Consider the following 22,799-nt stretch of genomic DNA (forward strand, 5'->3'; position numbering starts at 1 on the left):
GCCCCTATTTTAAAAGACAAATGTATCTACTAGCTATTGAACATTATTTAATGTACTTTTCTGCATTTAGTCAACTTAAAACTATTGTCTGGTCGATTGTCAGGAGGAATTTTCGAAAGTTCAAAAACATTTAAAAAAAAATTCTAATTAAATATTTCGTGGAAGTGCAGACTAAACATTTTCCGAGGTTGAAGACTAATAACCCTAGATAACACAAAAAAAAAAGAAGATTTTTTTGAAGTTATGCATTTTTAAGATCCAGTTGTAAAGTCTCGTCAAATACTTTTATAAAAAATTTGTTATTCGAACACACCTACTGTTATGACTCATTAGAAAGGTATATTTCATTTTTAGTACTGTGAATTTTAAATGTTATTAAATCAGCCTAAATATATAAAAATAATAGAATCTGAAGCGAGATGATGTATCAGATACTTTTGCTTCATACGTTTTCATGACAGAAAAGTCAACTCAAACACGCCCGAACACAAACAGGTGTATTCGACTTTCTCTTTTCGGTGAAATTATTTCCCATTTTTAGGATTTTTTCCCAAAAAAACTATCGCTGGGGGCAGAGATGCAACTTAATGCTTTGAAAAGATCGATCTATTATCTTTTTGTGGATTTTTTTCGGCGAAATTTATGCTTATGCACAAAAAAGATCCACTTATATTGCCACCTACCACAATCGATTGTTTTATGAAAATGCGTCTATAGTTTAAAGGTTTACAAATATATCGATGCTCCATACTATAATTTAAGTGAAAACACTTATATAAAATGCATAAAATCCTAAATTAAACTTTTAAAAGCCCATAGAAACAGATGTAAACAATTCAAATATACCTATTTGGCCTTTTTGGCCTTCTCTAAGAAAGAATTCCATTTCTTTTTTTTTAATTTCAACTAGGTATAATCCGCCTGATAAGGTCTCCCAAAATGTTAATACATGTAAATTGCAATAACAATATGAATACAAGTAAACGATGACAGTATCAAAGTCAACAATGTAAAACAGTGTACTCAAATAAGTCTATCAAAATATTAGCACTGTAAAATATTGTAAAAGTTCTTATCAAAAATTGTTAAGAAAATATTAACGTTTTCTAAACAAACGGAATTCTACCGTAAATACGATAAACTATTTATCGGTGTCGTAATCTCATTAAGTATTAAACTTCAAAACCCCAAAATATAAAAACTTTTGAACTCAATAATTACTAGAACATGCTGTGGAATTAGGCCCTATATTTTAGATAAAAACAAAGGATATTAACCGACCGTGCAAGGGCTGTATAGCCAGTCAAGGTCGTTAAAAACTTCCATTTGTTTGATCTACCTTAAGTCACGAAAAATCACCCTAATAAATAAAGCATATCGGTTTTACACAAACCAAGGCCCTATACAATGCAAAGAAACACAACGGTGGGTTTATTCAAACCAACATGTTGAATTTGTCTTACACAGACCTTGGCTTTATACGAGCAAGCGCCCGTATTAATAAAATTTCGATTTTATATACTAATTACATGTAAAGACATTACAACTTTAACCAACCGCGCACTTCGATACAAACTTGTTTATAAAGGTGTACTCGAAAACACTTTAACCTAAACATTTATTGTTTACTGCCGAGAAGAAAAGAAAAGCTGTTAATCATTTATCTTACGTAAAACACCGAGAGTCCTTACTGATTAACCAATAAAATTCAATTACACGTAATAGTTAAACATGGATACGTACGTGTATGAAAAATAATAACCATGACAATAAATTGGAAATTGAAATAAGCCACTCTATACGTCAATTTAAAACTCTAAAAAACGATTTCGCTACACCAAGGATTTGTATAGATTTGTATACAAATCCTTGGCTACACAATCAATGCACATGCTCAACCCGTCTCTACAAATAAGATGGAGACTTGCAAGCGAGTCAAACATACATCTGCACTGTGGTTCTATGTCCATCGAAGACGGAACGTATTATGGTATACCAATGACCGTCCGTCAACACTTCGTACAATAACTCAAATTCGCTTCAACCAATTCTCATATAACTTTAATACAACAGTAGGATTGACGGAAGAATACTCCCTTTTGATTTTTTAAATTTTGGCTTAGTTGTTCCAGAGTAACGGGACTTTAACTGTTCGATTTCAGGCATTGTTTCTCAGTCTTGACCATCTGATACATTTAAGGTATTTTGTAAATATCATGCACTAGCTCTAGTATGCTTGGATCAAATTACTACAAACCAAACACTGTTCTAAGGATTGATGAGCAAAGATTCGCTTTTGATTTTAAAATTTTTCCGGCTTGTCATCCTTTAACAGTCATATTTGACACAATATTTACACGCCTAAGGGTATCCTCGGGCACATTTTTCTGTGGAGCAATTATATTTGCTTATGCTTAAATTCTTTCTAAATAATCCATTTTACTATTGCACCATATGCACAATAAGGGCGTATCATGCTCTCTTGACGGAGCTGTTTGTTGAGCTTATTTTGACAACATTGAACCAAACTGACTTATAATTGCGAAATCGCGGCTATTTCAATATTCCACTTTTATAAATAGTTGAAACAAACAAAAATCATATTTTAGTTTCAGTTTGTTTTAATCATAGCTAATTCCCCTTTTATACATATATAATTGATGTTATTCTCCATTGGGTGGGGGTCAAAATACAATGGGTTATTTGATTCATTCTTCGCTTTGATATTAGGCTAGAAGTCAATCTAAATTATTACAACTATCTAAAACTTGTTGCGTGATTATATCGAGTCCATTTTGTTTTCCCTCTTCGAGACAGGAACCAGATAACACTTCGTATGTCAATTTGCATTAACATAAATGACTCCCCATTGGGAAGGAAGACAGATTTTCCTTTGAAAAACAAAGTAAACATATCCTCTGACTTTTTGATCTATGTGCACTGTTCCCAACAATATTCAAAACTATTTATTTCTTACAGAACTGAGTTATGAACGATATTTCAATAGTAGTGAGGGGGTAATTATTTTGTCTATTACTAAATGTTTTATTGCAGTAGTAAGGAAGAACTGTAAAGAAATTTTCTGTTTTTTTTAATCACAAACTATGTTCGAGTGATGATTATATGAATGACAGAGTTTGATATTTTATTCAACAAAGTAGTTCAGTACCTAGGGGAGATACGCAACATAAGTTTCTTTCTTTTAATAAAAATACCAGTAATCATACATGTATAGTGGTGTACACATTCACGTTATTGCAAGGGACAGTGTACTATGTTAATAGAATTTTATATAAAAGCCTGCATATAAAATGCAGAATCAGAGACCCCAAACTATACCATTTATGCGGCTAACATATTTCAGAAAAAAAAAATCAACTGAAAATTGTCCTTAAATTACGTTTGTTTTTACAGATATTGTTATAACAGAATGATTCACAAGACTTCTGATATAATTGTTCTCTCATTTTAAAACACTTCACATGTTTAATGTTTATGACGAAAATATGAAAAACATGTGTTTTATATAGGTTTCATTCAAATAAATATTTTTCTAGTTCTCATCTTAAACTAAATCAGACACCCATATAACTTATGGTTTCTCAGTTGACTTGGTGCACACGCTTTCTGGTCACAATTTGTTACACGCATGGCTTAAAGCAATTAATCCCCGTTTGATGAGAAGCAGAACAAAACATCTCCCTTCTCGTGCCTCGAAGACTCCACAAAAGAACCGAGTTTTTCATTTGAATGGGCTTTTCTGTTTTTAATTAGGACAATTTTGTAATAATTAATTTTTACAGTCTGACCCGCCACTGGGACAGATGGTTTTACCCCCTACCCATGTTATACATAATAATGAACTTATCTTCATGGTCTTCCGAGCTTGAAAATGTTCTTACATAAAAATAATTATGGATATAAAGTCACTCAGTAAATTCAAAATGCATGGTATTATTGGTATACTATTTGAAAATAAAATAAAATGTCTCTGAAGGCACCTTTAACTGCGGGTTAAAACGATTTACCTTCAGCACAGAGAACTACTAGTATTTGAAATTTGGTCTTTCCAAAATTAAAATCAAGTTATCATTCTATCGAAAAAATGACCAATGGCGGGGGGGGGGGTGGTTGGAATCCCCTTTTTTTTTACGATCAATGCATTTGAATGGGGACATATAGTTTGAACTCCCCCCCCCCCCCCTCTTAAAAATGGCTGGATCCGCCCCTGAAAACTGCAGTGAATTCATAACAATAATTGATTAGATCAAGATAGTTATATCATCTCTTATAATATGCTTGATAAAATGTGACGGCTTGCAATTTTTCAGTGTCAAAACGTTTTTGATTGGAAAGTAAGCTGTGATGGAAACCATATTCTGAACTGAAAATGTCATCTATAAAGTCATCAAACACACGGTGCTGTTTAGCGAAGAAACTACAGCGAAATTCAATGTCCATTTTACAGTCATCAAACACTTGGCGGCGAAGCACGCAGCAAGGAGATTACTTAATGATATGTCCGATCATGGAGGTATTATGTCAATATAATACTTCCATGGTTCGAAGAAAAATGGCATACATATGTACACTTTATTCTTCATATTGAATAACCCGAACAATTCAGTTGTTATGTTCCGCTGCTCTACCACAGGCACTTGTCTCTGAACAAATCTGAAAAAATTACTTATATACTTTAAATTATTAAAGTATATAATATAGGTATTTTTTTCAGAGACAAGTGCCTGTGTGCTCCTCTACGATGACTACATTACATTATGCGAGAGGGATAAATCGATCACGGGCCTGAATTATTCGGGTTACATATTATACGAGAAATTCACTTTTAATACCAGGAGAGCAAATGCATGAATGGACTGATTGTCATTCTGTTACTAGTAAATCTTTAAGTCTTTATTCAGAAATTATTAAATGTTCAAAGAAAGATGTGTCGAATAAATAACAAAACAAAATGCAATTTTAGTGAAGTTTTCTATCTTTGAACTGCAATAGATAGTTTCGCATGAAAATCGGACATGCACCGATAAGAACTAGCCTCTGGGAAATATCTCTCATCATAATAAAAACATTAAAATATACTTAACATGTAAACAAGTCCATGAGAAAGGTGTTAAAATCTTCATCATCATCTATTGATTTTGACATAGATTTGATTTTAAAAGTGCGAAAACAGTTTTATTGAAGAGGGAAAGGATAATATGAGTATTATCTGTGGCTTAATGAGTGTAAACACCTGTTCTGGATCCAGCTTTACTTTGTTCCTCTAGCGAGAATGCACAACAATAAGTTACTTATAACAGAGACATATAATTTTAGTATATGTCTCTGGTTTTTATACGTGTGGCAATATGTTGTATCAATTTATTTTGTTGTATTAAAATATAAAAACTAGAAAGTAAGTAAATTTTAAGCGTAAAAAATGCACCTTTTTCACTTTATATCGCGATTTTTCAAAAACCTGCCTCCAGAAAATTGTTTGAACAGTTGAATTGTTTCATATTATTCATGTCGGGGCCTTTTATAGCCGACTATACGGTATGAGTTTTCTCATTGTTGAAGGCCGTACGGTCGCCTATAATTGCTAACATTCACTTCATTTGAACTTTGGTTGATAGTCTCATTGGCACATTACCACATCTCCTTATTTTTATATTATATTCTAATAAAATAGTGTCTGTTCAATCCAAATCATTTGTTACCGATTCTTCATTTAATTTTTTTTTTAATTTTTTTTAAATTTTTTTTTTTGGGGGGGGAGGGGGGGTAGCGTTTTTTTACCACACCGACTGCACGCCTATAACTTCCTGGGCTGTTTATAATAAAGCATACAACATATATTGTTACTTTTGGACAGAAGACACATTTGATCGGCTACTGTTACCATATAATGAGCCTGTAATAACGGAGGCATCATTCAAAGATGATCATATCATAAATGTAAAAATTACCGATAATTGCCTTCTCGTCAGTTATGACAAGGTGTTGCCATAATAGATATATACAAATTAAATAAAGACCAAAATTCTCGTGGGAATACGTGTATGATGCTATAATGGATAAGAATCAGCAAGAAAGCTGAAAACAGTATACCGTTTCTCGATTTTATATGTCATGGTCTCAAATAATATGCACATATATACATTCATGTCCGACTATATTTTTGCATGTCTGAATACATGAAGCAGATATACAGTGGGTATTTTCAGTAGGTACATGTATGTATCAAGAACGGATCAATATTTAAGAATCAAAATGATGAGTTGTCGAATATACATGGTAAATTATCACCAAAATATTCACGAACAATGGAATGAGAGCCAAAGAAAACAAACACGACTTGATTTAGAGGTTTGAAAGCTAATTGTCGAAAATTGGTTTTGACTTGTTTGACTGGATGAGTTATTGTCTTATATCACTGATTCGTGCTTGGTATGTTTTACGTATATTTTGGCCATGTGGTGTTGATTATTGACCGCAAATCAATAATTTGCATTGGTATTATGTTGTCTTGTTTTAATAACTGTAGATCATCGTAGAAACACAGCTGATAGAATAAGGTTGTCGGGAAATTAAACAATACGCTAATTTAAGATACAGAACCAAAACCATATTCTGTACACACAGATGATAAAATCTAAAAAAACAGTGAGTCTGACTGAAGAAAAATATCCTCAACTACATAAAAATGCACGAATTCCAATTGACCCCGTTCCCTTTCTTATGTATTTTGCTTATTCCCTTAACCAGAAGGGAAGGGTTCTAATGGTCGTCCTAACAAAATTGGAAGAAAGTTACCCTTTAGAGTTTAAAAATCGAAATTCACAATCGTTTTAAGGGATGGCGTCGAAAGTACACAAAAAATTTAAAAAGACGACAAAACATATAAGGCTAGTCAAACAGAAAAGGTGAAATTAAATGTCTCACAAAAATCGGGTGCTCCTCTCTTCGAATTTTTTTTTGCTTATCCAGAAAATTTCCCGAACTTTTTACGTCCACTTTATGGTCTATTTTGTCTTGTCTATATGATAAGGAAATCGAAAGGGCTGGAGCACCTGCAGGAATTTATGTTGAAATATACACGGAGACTCGGTTAGCGATTCATATATTTTTTAATCATTGTACCGACTTTCACGAAATTTTTGTTTGTTTTTATTTGGTATATCTGTCTATTTGTATTAAATTATCGTCGTTTGCACTAAGATTTGTATGTTTACTAGCAACGTGCAGTTTACTATCCATGTCCTTATACTGAAAATAACCTTTATATATATTGACAATATAATACTTCCATGGTTCAAACAAAGTCTTTAGGAACCTCGTAATTACGGTGTATATCAAAATAACCGGATGTGTACATAAATATAAAGGAAATTACATGCAACTATAACGACAAATGCCAGTTTCTACAGGTTCTGATGCGTTTAAACAAATTTAAAAAAAAAGACCAGAAAAACTCTGCGACTCCTTTCTTCAAAAATGTTAAGAGTAATAACACTCGCAAGTCATGAACATTTCTATTTTGCCATAGTTTTCGCTGTCATTTGAAAAGAAACAGGTGTTGTCATTCATATGGCGATCCACAAATGACCACGGGTTTTTTCCGTATTTATTAAGATAGGTTGGCGATAACAAATCATGTGACAAGAGTAGCTTCAGTTTACTGAATAAACTAAAGCGGCATTACATATCCTCAAAAAGGGGTTATCAAGTACTTGACAAACTTATATAAAAATATGGAGATGAGATATACTTGACAATCAGACAGCTAGACACCAGAGTTCAAATGAAGTGGAGTCGAAACTTTATCTTCTTAATACATCAGTGAGGATGGGCATGTGCTATTTTTTCGTAAGAGGACCTGTTACTATATACTTCAATGGTCTTAACCACCAGTAGGCCCTCAGAGTAGGCCACGAACCCACAGAGTAAACAGTATGACAACAAAATCAACACTTGCAGTCTATTGAAGAAGAATATTTACAGCATTACTTTTATATATAAGTCATTGTTATGAAAATCACAAGTGCTAAAAGATAAAGCTGTGATCTCAGCTGGATTTCTATATGACTATACAAAAATATTCCTCTTTGGCCTATGTTATCTCATATGGAATCATGGATAAACATATAACATTTTAATGAATAAGTGTGAAAGTTATAAATTAGTCTTATCAAAGATGTCCTGCCGAGTTGAGAATCATGTTAACCAAGGAGGTCTTATACAAACCTCCTTGGGTTAACCTAATCTCAGTATAAAACTGTTAATCCTTTGAATTCATCGTGACCATGTGAAATTCATTATGGGATATAATTCATAACATTGTTTGTCCATAATAAAGAAGGTTGTTTTTGGGAGCATGGGACATTGTGATATTTCCCTCAGTAACAAACAAGGTTGCATATTTCTTTTACAGTAATACACTTATGTTGGCATTGATAGTAGAAAACTATCTCATTGATTAACGTAGATTTTTAATATTGAGTGACTGCACGAGCCAAAAACCTTGCTCATGTCACGCAAAAATAATAAGGACAATGTTAGCCTACCCTACCGTAATCCATGGTTTGTAAATATGCTTGGTCTATATCGGTATTATGTGAAGGGATTTAACACTAATATATTTTAGTTCCTTAGTATACGATGTATATATTTTAGCGCAAATGAAAATTGTATTTGTTTGATACAACTTTTATGATATGAATTTCAGAAATTACTACCCATGAGAACAGGTAAGCTATACTCTAAAAAATCAAATCAGCGTGGTGCAAGTATGATATTACAACAAAATTATGTAATTGTCAAATGTGGCGTCAGAAGCAGTCAAATATTGACAAACTATTTTATTTTACAACAATAAACATTTACATTGATATAATCATACTGTTTTCCAGCCAAAATTTACCCAAAACTTCTGTTTCATATTATGCCCGGTGCGAGGGGGCGTGGAAATGATATTAACTTATAAAAAATATACATCTTATTTGACATAAACATCTATTATCACTAAAATATCATGATTAACATAAAGTAACATTTTACGATGATTACTGTGTTGAACAGCAGTAGGTCTGAGAGTTTCAATCAGTACTCGATTAGGAATTTAACCTTTTTATTAAGAAAATGCACAGGTTGTTGAGTAGTAAACTTGTTTTTTTTTGTTGTTTTTGATATCGGGAAGCTAGGCAAACTGTGTTTCGCTATTATGTATTATTCCTGATTTCAGACATACAAACACTTATACTATACGGTATAGGTTTCTCATTGTTGAAGGCCGTACGGTTGCCTTTAATTGCTTACATCCACTTCATTTGAACTTTTGTGGATAGTTGTCTCATTGGCAATCGTACCACATCTCTATATATGGTTTTCATTGAAACTAACACACTCATGGGGATACCAGAGACAAATACGGTCATACTAAGGACAACATAAGGATAAGTTTAAACAATATTTTGTTTTTCAAAAGTGCACTTATTACAATTATACAATAGAAATGCAGGGATTCGGAAACAAGAAAAACTTGTATAAATCCGTCTCCCTTAAAGCATTGTACAGTACTTGAAAAAATATGTTTGAAGTACCACATTCATGTAAGTTATTATGTTTAAGTTATCTTATCGCCATAAACTGAATGGTACATACATGTATCTTAAAGTTGTTATATACAGTTCACAGAAAGTATTTAGTTTTAGTATTGTTAATCAAAAACAACATATGTACACTGTTATTTTGAACATGACAATCATTTTGGTCTTCCAGGTTGTGGTCGTCTCAAATGCCCACAACCCGAGAACTCCGAACTTATAAAACAAAAAAGACTTATTCTCTGGTTTTGACGTCCTGAAACTGCTGGCGTTAACAAAGTCTGAAAAAAAATTGAGTCTAGGATTTAAAATACAAAACAAAGAAAACCCATCAATTAGCAAAGGGCCAAAATGAAAAGGCTAGTAGGGAAAGATAACAGTTCATATGCATCCTGCAACTTATTTTTATGTAAAGCAAGTCTTTAACATTCAATTTCAACAGTATTTTATGATAGATTATCTATTTTCGCAAAAACTGCCAATGTCATGCCTTTTCTAAGAATTACAAAAAAATTACTTTACTTTTTTGAATCATTCATTCAATATCTGGCTGAATAAAACAAGTTATCAAATATGATTAATACAACATTTTCTTACTTAATTAACAGTCCATGGAACCAAAAGTTAGTATCTTATAGATAACTCACTAGCTAATTAAATATTATGTATATCTTTGTAATTACAGATTATAATCAAAGGAGGCGGGGCATCAATTACTTATTGATGCGCAAATCCTCATCCTTTATACGCTAATCTGCAAAGCTGCGACGAATCGTACGGCTGCAGATTCGGTTTCATGCACGTGCATTACACGAGATTTTGATATTTTCTTATATTTTTCTTTGCTTGAGTTGGACTTTGACGTAACCTTAGAGATAAAATTTCATTGAATTAATTGTTTGTTGTTTTAATTTATTGAAAGCAAACATAATCACATACTTTGAAATATATACTGTGAATTGGAATATACTTATATTTGTTGTTTTTTTAGTAGCGTTATTCGGAATATTTTTTAATTTATTGAACGTATTATAGTTTGGAATATACACTTTTTCAATTATTTCATCAAAGCTTGATACAAATGGAGATACATTATACCGGTAAGTACAGTTATTCATTTTTAATTTAATTTATTATCTTCCCTCCTTCCGAGGTGATTACAAACTATAACCCTCTCCACCAAATTTCCAGTTATAAAATTTTTTTTTCATGACAGTAATTCAGTTAGAGTGGTATTCTTCTTTATTGGGATGCTTACTGCACAGAAACTTTCGTGAAAAAACTTTGATCAGTACTCAGTACATAGTTTTCTGCGATATTGGAAATTTTCATTTCGCACGATCTTTAGGCGATTATTTTATCAATACTCTCCTTTTTAACGAAAAAAAAACCAACACAATTCACAATTTTTCACATTGGTCGACTTTGAACACTTATTGACCGTTAATTTCAATTTCCTTTGCACGTAGATAATTCAATACCTACCACACCACATATTTAATCAGAATTAAGAGACTTTAACAAGTCAGGTAATATAATTTAATTGCCATTTTACATTTAGGAAAGAGATTTGCCAGAATCTTTAACATTTATATGTGCAAGGTTCAGAAGTTTATCGTATTTAGAAGTTACATGGCGTGTGCATACATGTTATTTCGATAATATAAGATTGAAACATAATGGAAACATATTGTTTTTCTCCGGTCAAATAAGCTTCTTGTCGTTTGTGTTTTTATATCAAAACTTTGCTTTGAAAAGTTTTTTTTTCTGGCTGCAAATACTCAGTTTTAACTCCTTTGACACTGCGATAGACGTGGCGTATCAGTGGCACAAATGAAAAGTCACAATAGGGTCCGTTGTTTGAAATGAAAGAGACTCCGTTCAAATTGGTTTTTAGCTTACCGTAATTTTGAATCCATATTGAGCCAATGATGTATTCAATATTTTTTTTATAAATATTACATGATTGCAGTGACATTATGCCCTTTTGACTCTCACTGTCCTTTGTATATATGGGGATGGGGTGTGGTCGACTATATATTGCGTGACAAGTAATGACTACATTACATGCTAGTCTACAAAAGAAACGATACAAGATAATGCATTTTCCATATATAATGGATAACCTGTATCAAGCTAAAACTTTTCCCTAGTTGGTCTTATACTTACAGAGTTTTTTTCTCGTCAAACCCATTGATTTAACATGTTTTATGCAAAAATGCAAAATTTTGTACTTGCAATTTTATTGATTTTTCACCTAATATTCTAAAACAGATATTTGAACATAAAACTTAAAATTGAATAAAAAGTGAATGCCTTTCCAGATAAATGGATACTAAATTTTCATCTTCGAAGTGCCAGTTTTTTCATCATTTTCAGCCAAATAAACATTTCTGGTGGAGAGTTGTCTCATTGGCAATCATACCGCATCTTCTTATTTTTGTATTAACCGCTGTGTTCAAAATTTAACACAGTATTTTCTCACTTTCCAACTCAATTGATAAAATTTTCTGAAGCATATGCATATGCATTTGCCTAGCAAATGAATATTATTCGTTGAATAATTTAAGCGTTTTTCATATATTTGCTAAGAATTATATCTTACGATAAATCTGAGTTCAAGCTTACGTATCGTTACTTTTGTTGATTAGTACCGATTTTTTAATGCAGATGTTCAAGGTTTTTTTTTTAATGCCCAGTATAAAAAAAATCATAGTAGGACAGGCTGATCTTTGTGTTGGCTCAATGAACATCTGCTTTTTAGTGTTAAAGTTACTGAAAGTTTAGTAAATATTTCTTTTCGAATAGTATTGTAAGATGCTTAGTCACTTGTCACCTTGTTAACAGTAACCCACACCTAAAATTGAATTATATATACTTCTATATTATGCACTTATTCATAAGATTTATAATTCTTCATAGAAAAAAATAATAAGAGATGTAAAAAGTCTTTATCTTAACATTGTTTCACGACCATTCATTAAGAATTTGTGTTTTTTTGTGTGTTTTTTTTAGCACAATAAACACTTCACTTGAACAGTTGCTGAAACATAGTACAACTTACAAAATTTTCAACGTATTGAATATATTTGTCGACCATTGTAAAACTGTACTTTGTTTCACGGAAACTATCAACACCCTCGTTCATAACTTGTTTTATTTCACCACAAAACAGACTACATTCTTGAGACAATTAACTCTTCGTTAAAACACTCGTAGAAAATATGTCTCAGATGTGATGTGCAATCGGTTTGCACTAGGAGGTCTAGGTAATGGCATGAAAATTAAATTGCATTTTTTAATAAAATATATGTTCATATAATTAACTGACTAAGCATGGGATTAATTAACATGGGCTTCAGAGTTCGCAGCAAATTTTATTTACTTGATTAATGTTTGTGCTATGGTATTGACTCTCGGCCATGACTGTACAAAAATACGATATTTATACCAAAAAACATTAAATCATCTAATACTTCCATACTGGTACAGTAACGGCCCATGGGAAGTCGTTGATGAGGCTCATGCTGTGTATAAATGGACTTGTTTAGAAAAGTCTTTTACGGGAGCTGAAACGCACATTGAATGAAGGTGTAAATACTGGTTATCGACTGTCAAACTGTCAATTGTCGCAGTCAGAAATTTTCCCGCCTGATTTCTGGATGATGGCTTTACTATGCCGAATAGGCGTTAAATTCATTCAACAACAGTGAAAATATTCTTGTAAATGATAAAATCGATACATTTAGTACATGACCACCCTGAATTTGTCAACATGTGGGTTCATTACATGTATATAAGAAAGATCAGCAGAACTCTCCTTCTCTTTAAAGAAGTGTCAAAACCAATAATTCTCTTTACCAAAATATGAGTCAAATATTAGTATACACAAACATAAGATAAATGAGCTCATTCCACTGTGATTACAAATAAACATCTTCCTTCGTAAAAAAGATAAATTGACATTTTTGTCAGCTTGCTGATTATCGACTTTTTTTTTATGTTTTAAGATTAAGCTATACTGCTAATAACCGTAACAACATTACTGGTGGCTCCATAATCGCTCTCCTCACTTAATTGTAACTTAATTTCTACTGCACACCATAATGTATATCGTGATGTACCTTTGCTTAACTTTTATGAATCATTCTTCATGAATCCCCCTCCCGCGTTTGAGGAATATCCTGTCGGATCTAAACAGTTGTGGACATTTTTCTTATGTGTACTACTTTTACTTTTTTGGTCTGTTTGTTTATCGAAAGTGGTACGTGTATGCAATGATGAATCCATTAATTGTTTTCTCTTTTCATACTTAATTTCGGCCAAGTTATCTAACAAATGTCTTAACATGCTAAATGTGTGTATTGTTACTGTGTTTTACGATGACATTTTCTTACTTTATTGTCGGTGACTTGTTGATACTATCCCAGTTGAATGACATATTTCATTGAACTGTTTACAGCGTTATTGATACATAGAGAAAGACTTCCGCGAAAACCAGGGGCCCTTCTGTGACTTTGAGACGAGGACTAGCAATTCAACACCTTTCTTTTGCCTTAGGTTTTGTTATGGCTGTTTTGAGATTTTGTGTCCTGAAATAATACACCATATCTCTATTTTTCATGACTAAATATTGGAAAATAAATAAGAGATGAAACGTTCGTTATATATGAACGGAACTGTTTTCAAAGATATAGTTCAAATATATTTTTCATGATATTCTGCGGCAAAACTATTTTCCGCGGTGTCGGCCATATTGCATTTTTTATCTACTCTTGAATGAGAAATTCCACCGAGGACCATCGTCTCCTGATGTCGGTAACACTCAAATGCATTGCCGAGTATTATTTGTACAATATGGATTACACCAAGGCAAAGGCAGAATTGCATTAAATAAGACAACACAAACTCAACTTCCTAAAACACTACTCTGAAAAACTTATGATGGATAAAAAGAACAAAGCAAAAACAAAAACCAGGGACTTGGTCTTAAATGTTTGAGGTACGAGAAAAGACTTAAAATAATTTATCATAATGTGTAAGCCATAATAAATAATTATTCATGCTCATGTAAATGTCATAAAGAATAGAAACAAACATGCGTATCTTGCTTTCTAATTAATGTCAAAAGTGAAGCGTGGCCATGTACAACAACAGAAGAAGCTTGCTTTGTATTGCTTTTAATTATCAGAACAAACGCTAATTATGGTCAACTTCATTCAATATAACAGATTCTTGTATCCGTCATTCGTTTTACCTTGGTTACGATACGTTTACACCGCAGTTATATTGTTATACTTCACAGTTTCTATTTCATACATACTTTTTGCGTGTAACGAAATGGATGATATGGACGACGGTTCGTTGAAAGAGAAAACTGAATTTATTGAAAAGAGAAATATTAAAAGAATGCTTTAAGCACAATACTATGGTTTGATGTCATATTGAACTTTAAGCCATATTCACAGATTTTTATTAAACCAAAAAGAAGTATAACTGCAATTTCCTATTAAATTTTCTAAACCTTTTGACTTCTTAGTGTATAAAATTGCTAAATGAGAGGCAGAAGCTACTACAGAGAGAATACGCAAAACTCAGTGTCACAATACGAACAGAAGTATAAACCATCGATACCCTTAATTGACGCTTCTTCAATGTAACCTAACACAAATAAGATCAACGGACTTAGTGCACGATAAACAGAAACCTATTGAATACGCTGACTTTTGAAGAGTTAACAACCTGTCTATCGTTCTAAGTTATCACTGCATGATTATGATGGTAATTGGTGGGCTATCTTCTATCAAAATAGCAAAATTACCCACTTCAAAAACAAAATAAATCAAGTGATAAGACGGTTTGAAAACAATGATAGCACTACTTAAAACCGATGATAACAAAAGCTAATTAAGGGTTGACACATTAATTATCAGTTTTAATTGACAATTATTCGTCTTATATTACACGTTATCCTTTACACGCCCCATCATACCGATAAACTATGTTTAATATCATTTGGATTTGGAGACGACAGACATATTAACAGTCTTGGGGGCCATTGCATGGTCATTTATTATTCCTCAATCCACGAAATACAATAATACAAATGATTTCACATTATTACACTCCGACAGAGGTGAAGAGGATGAAGGGAGAGAGAAGCGATAAAAATAGAGAAAACACGACCACACACATTATAGACAAGACACACATGCACTCACATATACGCAGAGAATAGACAAGACACACATACACTCACATATACGCAGAGAGAGAGAAAGATATACTAGTATTATATTTATTATATAATATATAAAGAGTATAATAACTCAGTTTTAACAAATTTTCATTTACATAATTATCTGTATGTTGCGAAATGTAGTTAGTTCGGAAACTTCTAGATATCTTAATACTCTGAAACCCTTTCAAGTAATTAAAGAGTTAAAATAAACGACAAAAAGGGCAGTATAAAGTCTTGATATAAGTTTAAAACTATTAAGTACTAAATAACTTTTGGGCATTTGCTATCTGCTAACACGTGCACAATACTCATAAAAATGATACATGTTATATAGAGTGACACGCATATCTTAGTGTACTAATCACACCAGAGAGAAAAAAGCTGGCAACATAACCAAAACTTCACCAGAAAAAAAAAAATAGCATCAACCTTAAGTTCTTCCGTCGGTTTATTGTTATTTCTTCTCAGCTACCTGTTAAGAGTATGATACTATCTGGCAGTGATGTATTAATATGAAGCACCGATAAACACATTTTGGCATTTTACTATTGAAACAGTAACACAACTCTTGTCAGTGAACATTTTGGTCCTCGTTTGCTCTTTCTTGCATTGAAGCTGAACAAATATTAGAATAATCATGAAAGTATTATACTGTATATATAATACTTCCATGGTATAAGACATAATCAATCAAGTCTCACAAACGATGTTTTTGCTCAGTATTATTCATCCTCTTTTTCCAGTTTCCCACACCTGAACTCGTTCAGCAGCAGCTCGCAAAAACCGCTTGTCACTCAGATCATAGATGTATAAACCTAGCTTGGGTTTATACTTCTATGCTCAGATGAACTTGAAGTTCTACATTGTAACAATATGGTAGAATTAAACTGCAGTTGTGCATAACATATTTAGGATGTGCATGGAGGTTTATTAAGGGGTACGTTTAGGGCCAAAAGAAGGGTTTGGTTACAAAAGAACCCAATGGACATTTTTTTATTGTCATGCTCAAATGATTATAACTTGACAACAGTAAGTGATATAGAATGATATACGGGATGAGTCCCCAGGGAAATATATTTATGGGGACTTCGTTTTTAACGTTCATTACTTGTTAATATTACGTAGAAATGGAAAACTTAACATTCAAACTTTTCTACAGTTTAAAAAAATAATTGAGTAATAGATAAGTAAGGATAAGAAAATAACTGTATTAACCAATGAAAATAACACTTAATACATTTTATGCGTACTATATGATCTAAAGACTAACCAACCATTTTAAATCTTATGGAATAGTTGCAGGGGGGAAATCAATGGCGATTCAGTGGTCTAAGGGAGGTATACGAGATGCACATATAGTTAATAGGCTAATTAGATACATGATTTTTTATAGTTATTATTGGCTCTGAACTATCTGTCAGTAACTGCGAGTACTCTCAGATCTGTACTTTGTGTTTTTTGTTGTTAGGGATGTTTAATACCCTACAACGTCCGGTCTGTGTTTTTGTAAGATGTTTTTTTTCTGCTTTGTATCGATCTGATGAGTTAAGCCCTTTCCAACTGATTTTTATAGTTTGTTCTTATGTTGTGCTGTAACACCACTGTCCCAGGTTAAGGGAAGGTTGAGCGCTCACAAACATGTTTAACCCCGCCACATTCTTTATGTGCCTGTCCCAAGTCAGGAGCCTGTAGTTCAGTGGTTGTCGTTGGTTCATGTCTGTCATATTTGTTTTTCGTAAATTGCTTTGTTTTAAATTAGGCCGTTAATTTTTGAATAGTTTCATATTTTTCATGTCGGGGCCTTTTATAGCCGACTATAGGCACTATACGGTATGGGGTTTTTCTCATTGTTGAAGTCCGTACAATTGCCTATAATTGCCGTTACATCCACTTTATTTGAACTTGGTGGATAGTTGTCTCATTTGCAAGCATACCACATCACCTTATTTTTATACCGAAAATTCTTTAAGTACAATAATTTAACAAAAGAGAATGGAATTCGGTTTGGAAGAACACTTCAACTTGAACGATGCATATGATTCGCTGCTGCATACTTTTTTTTTAAAGCGAGGTAAAAAATGATATACCCGGATAAATGAGCCCTATACATTAATACCTCCTGCTACTTGATTGTTTTACAATGTATATCACTGGAATAAAAATGGCGCAGAAAAAGAAACTTATCTTTAAGCTTCTATGCTTTTCAAACAATCTCAATATAATGACTCTCGCTAAACTGAATTGAAACAGCAGATCTCTCCTGTTAGAGTGATTAAGGTAGGCACATAAATAAAGGTGGAGTAATATATGAAATGATATGATATTCTGCATATATTTAAAGTAGTTGTATCCTTTCTGAAATTTACAAACACTTGATTTTCCTCTTACCTACTGCAAATATGAAACCCAACTCAAAACTCCAGTTCGCAACTGACAATATCTTCTTCCAGCGTTAATGTGTCTTTCCGTTTTTTGTATAGGAATCATGTAAACTATGTTTTTAATACATAAGACGTAGTCAGGACTGATACTCAAATGTGTATCGAATGCTTGTAGAATGATAAAAAAAAACTCTGATCAAAATCAAATTTCCACTCCAGAAACTATTATATAAAGTGGCAGATTTTGTCATAACACTGATAACATTTACCCTGACCACCCTATAAATCCTTAGTGAGTGACTTCTCAGTATCATATTTTCAAGATACAGGAATTCTACAATCATATCTTCCGTTAAGAATTGCAAATTATTCCCTGATAGATGAAAAGATGAAAACCATATGTATTGTGAACAGAGTGACCCTTGATCTAGCTGATTATAACGCAACACATGGTACGAATATCGCCGATAACAGTATTACATACAAACGAAGTACAACCTCCAACCTTTCATGTTACGAAAAAACATTAATCCAACAAAAGTTTATCCTAAATGTCATCCAATGTTTTGATCTTCTGCCCTTTCGTGTCAACCACACCTTGAAAATTCAAATGTTCTTATAATTTTTTGAATTCATGTATTTCTGCAACACAAGTTTATATGCTTTAAATGTATGTCTTTGTCAAATAAAAAGTATATAATTTCAAAGCCAAAATAACAAAAATAAGCTTTTATCGATCCTACATGTAACTGTGTTTTGGTTCCATGTGTTTCTTTCTTAAATCCTATGATATACTATGTAAAATACTAGAGGATGAGAAACATTTTCTACTCTATTGTGATTATAATAAAACACTAAGAAATGCCTTTTTTGAACACATGTGTACTGAAAATAATAACTTTAATAATTTAAATGAAGAAGAAAAAAATCATTATTTACTAAATCCATCAACGCCTTTACAAACAAATAAGTTAGGATCCTTCTTGAAAAAGTCATTAGAATGTGAGGGCAGGGGACTCTTAATAGCTTGTTTGTTTTTGTAAATTTTGATGCTGTTTTTTATTGTGTTTGTTTGATATGTATGTATATATGTTTATTGTGTTAATATATGTTGGTCACAAACTGTAAAGTGTATACGACAATAAAATATTTGATTTAATTTGATTTATAAAGTTTATTATATCACAAGAGTTGTCTCCCTTTATATAGTTTACACTGGCGCGAAAATCCAATAGATCAAATGAAACAAAAATAGGCTTAGAGGATGGGTCACATCGCAGAACATGGACTTTAAATTTTCTATAACTTTATCTATTGCAGCTTTTAAACCACAGTCATAACATAAGTAAAGTTGTTTATCGCTATTTTACGAAATTTTCCTTTGATCTTACTGACTGATAATTTCCTTTCTCAGCACAGTAGAGTGATATAAAAAAATATCGCTAATAACTAAGGGCGCACGTGCCGTTGTCAATAAAAGTAACAACGTCGTCATAGGTAAAATAGTGATGAACAATTATTATTGGTCATCTCAACTCGATTGCTTTTCTCACTTTCGCCGTACCGGCTCAAGCGAGAAAATCAATCTCGTTGAGATGACCAACGATAATCTATAATTATCTTATAATAAAGGAGATATTGCACAATTGTCAATGTTATCGAGTCCACCCTGAGAGACCAAAGGAAGAGGATGTAATTTTATTGATCAATTGAAGGGTGTTTTAATAACAAACAATAGAAATGTGACAAAGAATAAATTCACAAGGCTTTCGATCAAAACTTTCACCAATAATGACAGGCGCTTGTATTTCAGATTTGAATCTTATTCTTTTCAATATTCATCATTTCAGTAACAAAGGTGCATAAAACGTGCAGTAAAAAGATATTCATATTATTATTTTTATTTTTATGTTTTTATCAATTTCAGATTTCTTTATTTTATTATTGTGCTGTAAAGGATTCACATCCCAAAGAAGTGGTGAGTACACATTTACATGAAAAAATTATGATAGAGCGCTTATATCTATGCAATCGGTAATACCATTTATACTCCAGTCGATTCAACCAACTACATTAGAACTGGCATTTGCTGCTTCTCGGCCAAGCACGCGACAATAAGGAAAACAAAAGGAAATCGGGGTCAACTTGATGTTAAAGTGTAGGGGCCATATTAGCTAGCACGTTAAAGAAAATGCGACTTAGCAGCGTATATTCATATCATGTTAACATTTTATTGACGTCTTGAATATGAATGTTACATTTGCCTCTGGCCTTGCGGTCATAAAACTTTCGAGCACGATTTTTGTACTCGGACTCAGAAATCAACCAATCGAAATACTGGATTTGATGTTTCGAGCACATATTTTGTACTCCGAGTACTGAATAAAGTTTTATGACCGAGGGCCCTGAACGTCAATTATATATAGCCATCAGATAATCATGTATTTAGACACACGGTTTTATCGGTTTAGTTATTAAAATTCAGAACATTTTACCATTCTGAGATTAACCTATTTATGACAATACCCTGTCCTGTAATACTCAGTCAACAGTCGAACAATACTGTTCCGAGAATTTTTGACAGCGTAGTTCTTTTTTCAGTTATGAAGCATTTAGATCTAATGAATTATTGAAAGTCAATTTTGCAAATGACTTGATTCTCCATATCAACTCGTAACAGAAAACACAAAAAAGTCATCGATCTTTTGCTAATTGATGTGCCCATGAAACAAATCATGTACAAATTGCTATTAATTCATTATATACTATTACCATCTTCAAGATGTCTAGTTGCACCTGCATGTTAAAGTAAAGCATCTGCTAATCTAAGAGCTTCACTAAAAATATTCTTAAATAATTTATAAGATTGAAATCTATCGTGATTTTAAAGAGATTTATGAAAAATAGAATAATAATTAATCAGAAAATGTGGATAAATAGTGTTACTAATTAGTAACATCTTCCGTTACGTTAATGTTACCAGCAGTACTAACTGACTCATGTTGAAACCAAAATGTAAAATGTAAATGTAATTCAGTGTTTAAAAAAGCACAAGATGCTTCCGAGTATACTTCATTACAAATGTTGTAATTCGAGCTTGTCTCTAGGTTCATCGAGATTCCGGGTTGCATTTGACTACATGTTATGTTCTAATATAGAAGAAGATGTTTTATTTCCATTAAACAGTGATGGGCTCACAAGAAGCATATTGAAATATAAGACACTATTTTATACACACAAAAAAACAACAATAATAAAGTATATAAACAAACAGTTTGAACTTGTGGAAACTCAATATAGGTGAAAAATATTGTTGAACATTTCGCTGGAAATATCTTTCAACAGGTTGCTTTCTTCATTTCATTAATGGAATTTGTCCGTTTAAAATTATTTTTTGTCACGAATTTAAGTCGAATAACATAATGATTGCAACAACAAACACACCGATGATAAAATCATCAAAATGCAGGACTTTTTTTATCGACAACACATTTGTTGAGGGTGGTGGAATGATATTTCAGCAAACAGTCGGTATTCCAATGGGTACTAATTGTGCACCACTACTGGCCGACTAGCTTTTTTACGCTTATGAAATAGAATTCATACAAAACCTTCTCAAAGACCAGAAGGAAAACATTTTGCAAAGTTCTTTAATTTCGTTTTCAGATATATTGATTATGTTCTGTCACTCAGAAACCCACATTTTAATGAGTGCTAACATCTTATATATCCAAGTGTACTTGAAATTAAGGATACTACCGAAAGCAGTAGGTCTGCTTCATCTTTAAATCCTTGTATCTATGATGAGTTTATTCATACATTGTACCTTGATGTTGTCCTCGATATTGACACATATGGACGACTTCAAACAAGATTTTATGACAAAATTGATGATTTCTATTTTCTATTTTCTATTTTCTATTTTCCAATTTCAAACTTTCTATTCCATCGCATGGCGTTCACACATCTCAGTTGATACGTTACACACGTGCATTTTCACACTGTATAAACAATTATGAATTGGTTAACCGATACGATTTTTCGGTGTCTCAACTCACTAGCGATATATATTTAGCAGTCTTAAATCTTTAGATTATGTAGCCAAAGCGTTAAGAAAACATTAATCATTTCCATGAAAATAACACTTCACCAATTGCATGCGTCCGAAACGCTTTTATGGATTTACCCCCATTAGGAAGGAAACGCTCAGACCTTAACATTTAAAAGACAGGCATGTATAGATACGTAGCAACGTTAGGAGATATTGTCCAAAACAGTCATAAAAAGAATAGCAAAATTCATCAAAGATCAATTTTGCCTGAAAGAGTTGGAACCTTAGCTTCTCAACTTGTATACAATCATGTCAGTACCGAAACACCGCATACTGCTCTTCTAACACCTTTGGGGATTAACAATCTTCCAGAAGTGGTATCGACTCAGTGCTAGTAAAAAGTAAAACAACAAAAATACCGAACTCCAAGGAAAGTTCCTTATCAAATGGCAAAATCAAAAGCTCAAACACATCAAACGAATGGAAAACAACTGTCATATTCCTGAATTGGTACAGGCATA

At 32.5% G+C, this 22,799-nt stretch overlaps 1 protein-coding gene across 1 annotated transcript in view; it reads left to right on the top strand.

The window, feature by feature from the left end:
• The first annotated feature begins 8,377 nt into the window (after positions 1–8,377).
• LOC127702737 (neuropilin and tolloid-like protein 2) overlaps positions 8,378–22,799 on the top strand; it is a 47,714-nt gene continuing 33,292 nt past the window's right edge. The window contains exons 1-3 of the mRNA XM_052207042.1: positions 8,378–8,402; positions 8,729–8,750; positions 20,153–20,205. Of these exons, the coding sequence (XP_052063002.1) occupies positions 8,378–8,402; positions 8,729–8,750; positions 20,153–20,205 (100 nt within the window). The remainder of the gene's footprint in view (positions 8,403–8,728; positions 8,751–20,152; positions 20,206–22,799) is intronic.

This window comes from Mytilus californianus, unplaced genomic scaffold (assembly GCF_021869535.1).
Source record: "Mytilus californianus isolate M0D057914Y unplaced genomic scaffold, xbMytCali1.0.p SCAF_5, whole genome shotgun sequence".
Lineage (NCBI taxonomy): Eukaryota > Metazoa > Mollusca > Bivalvia > Mytilida > Mytilidae > Mytilus > Mytilus californianus.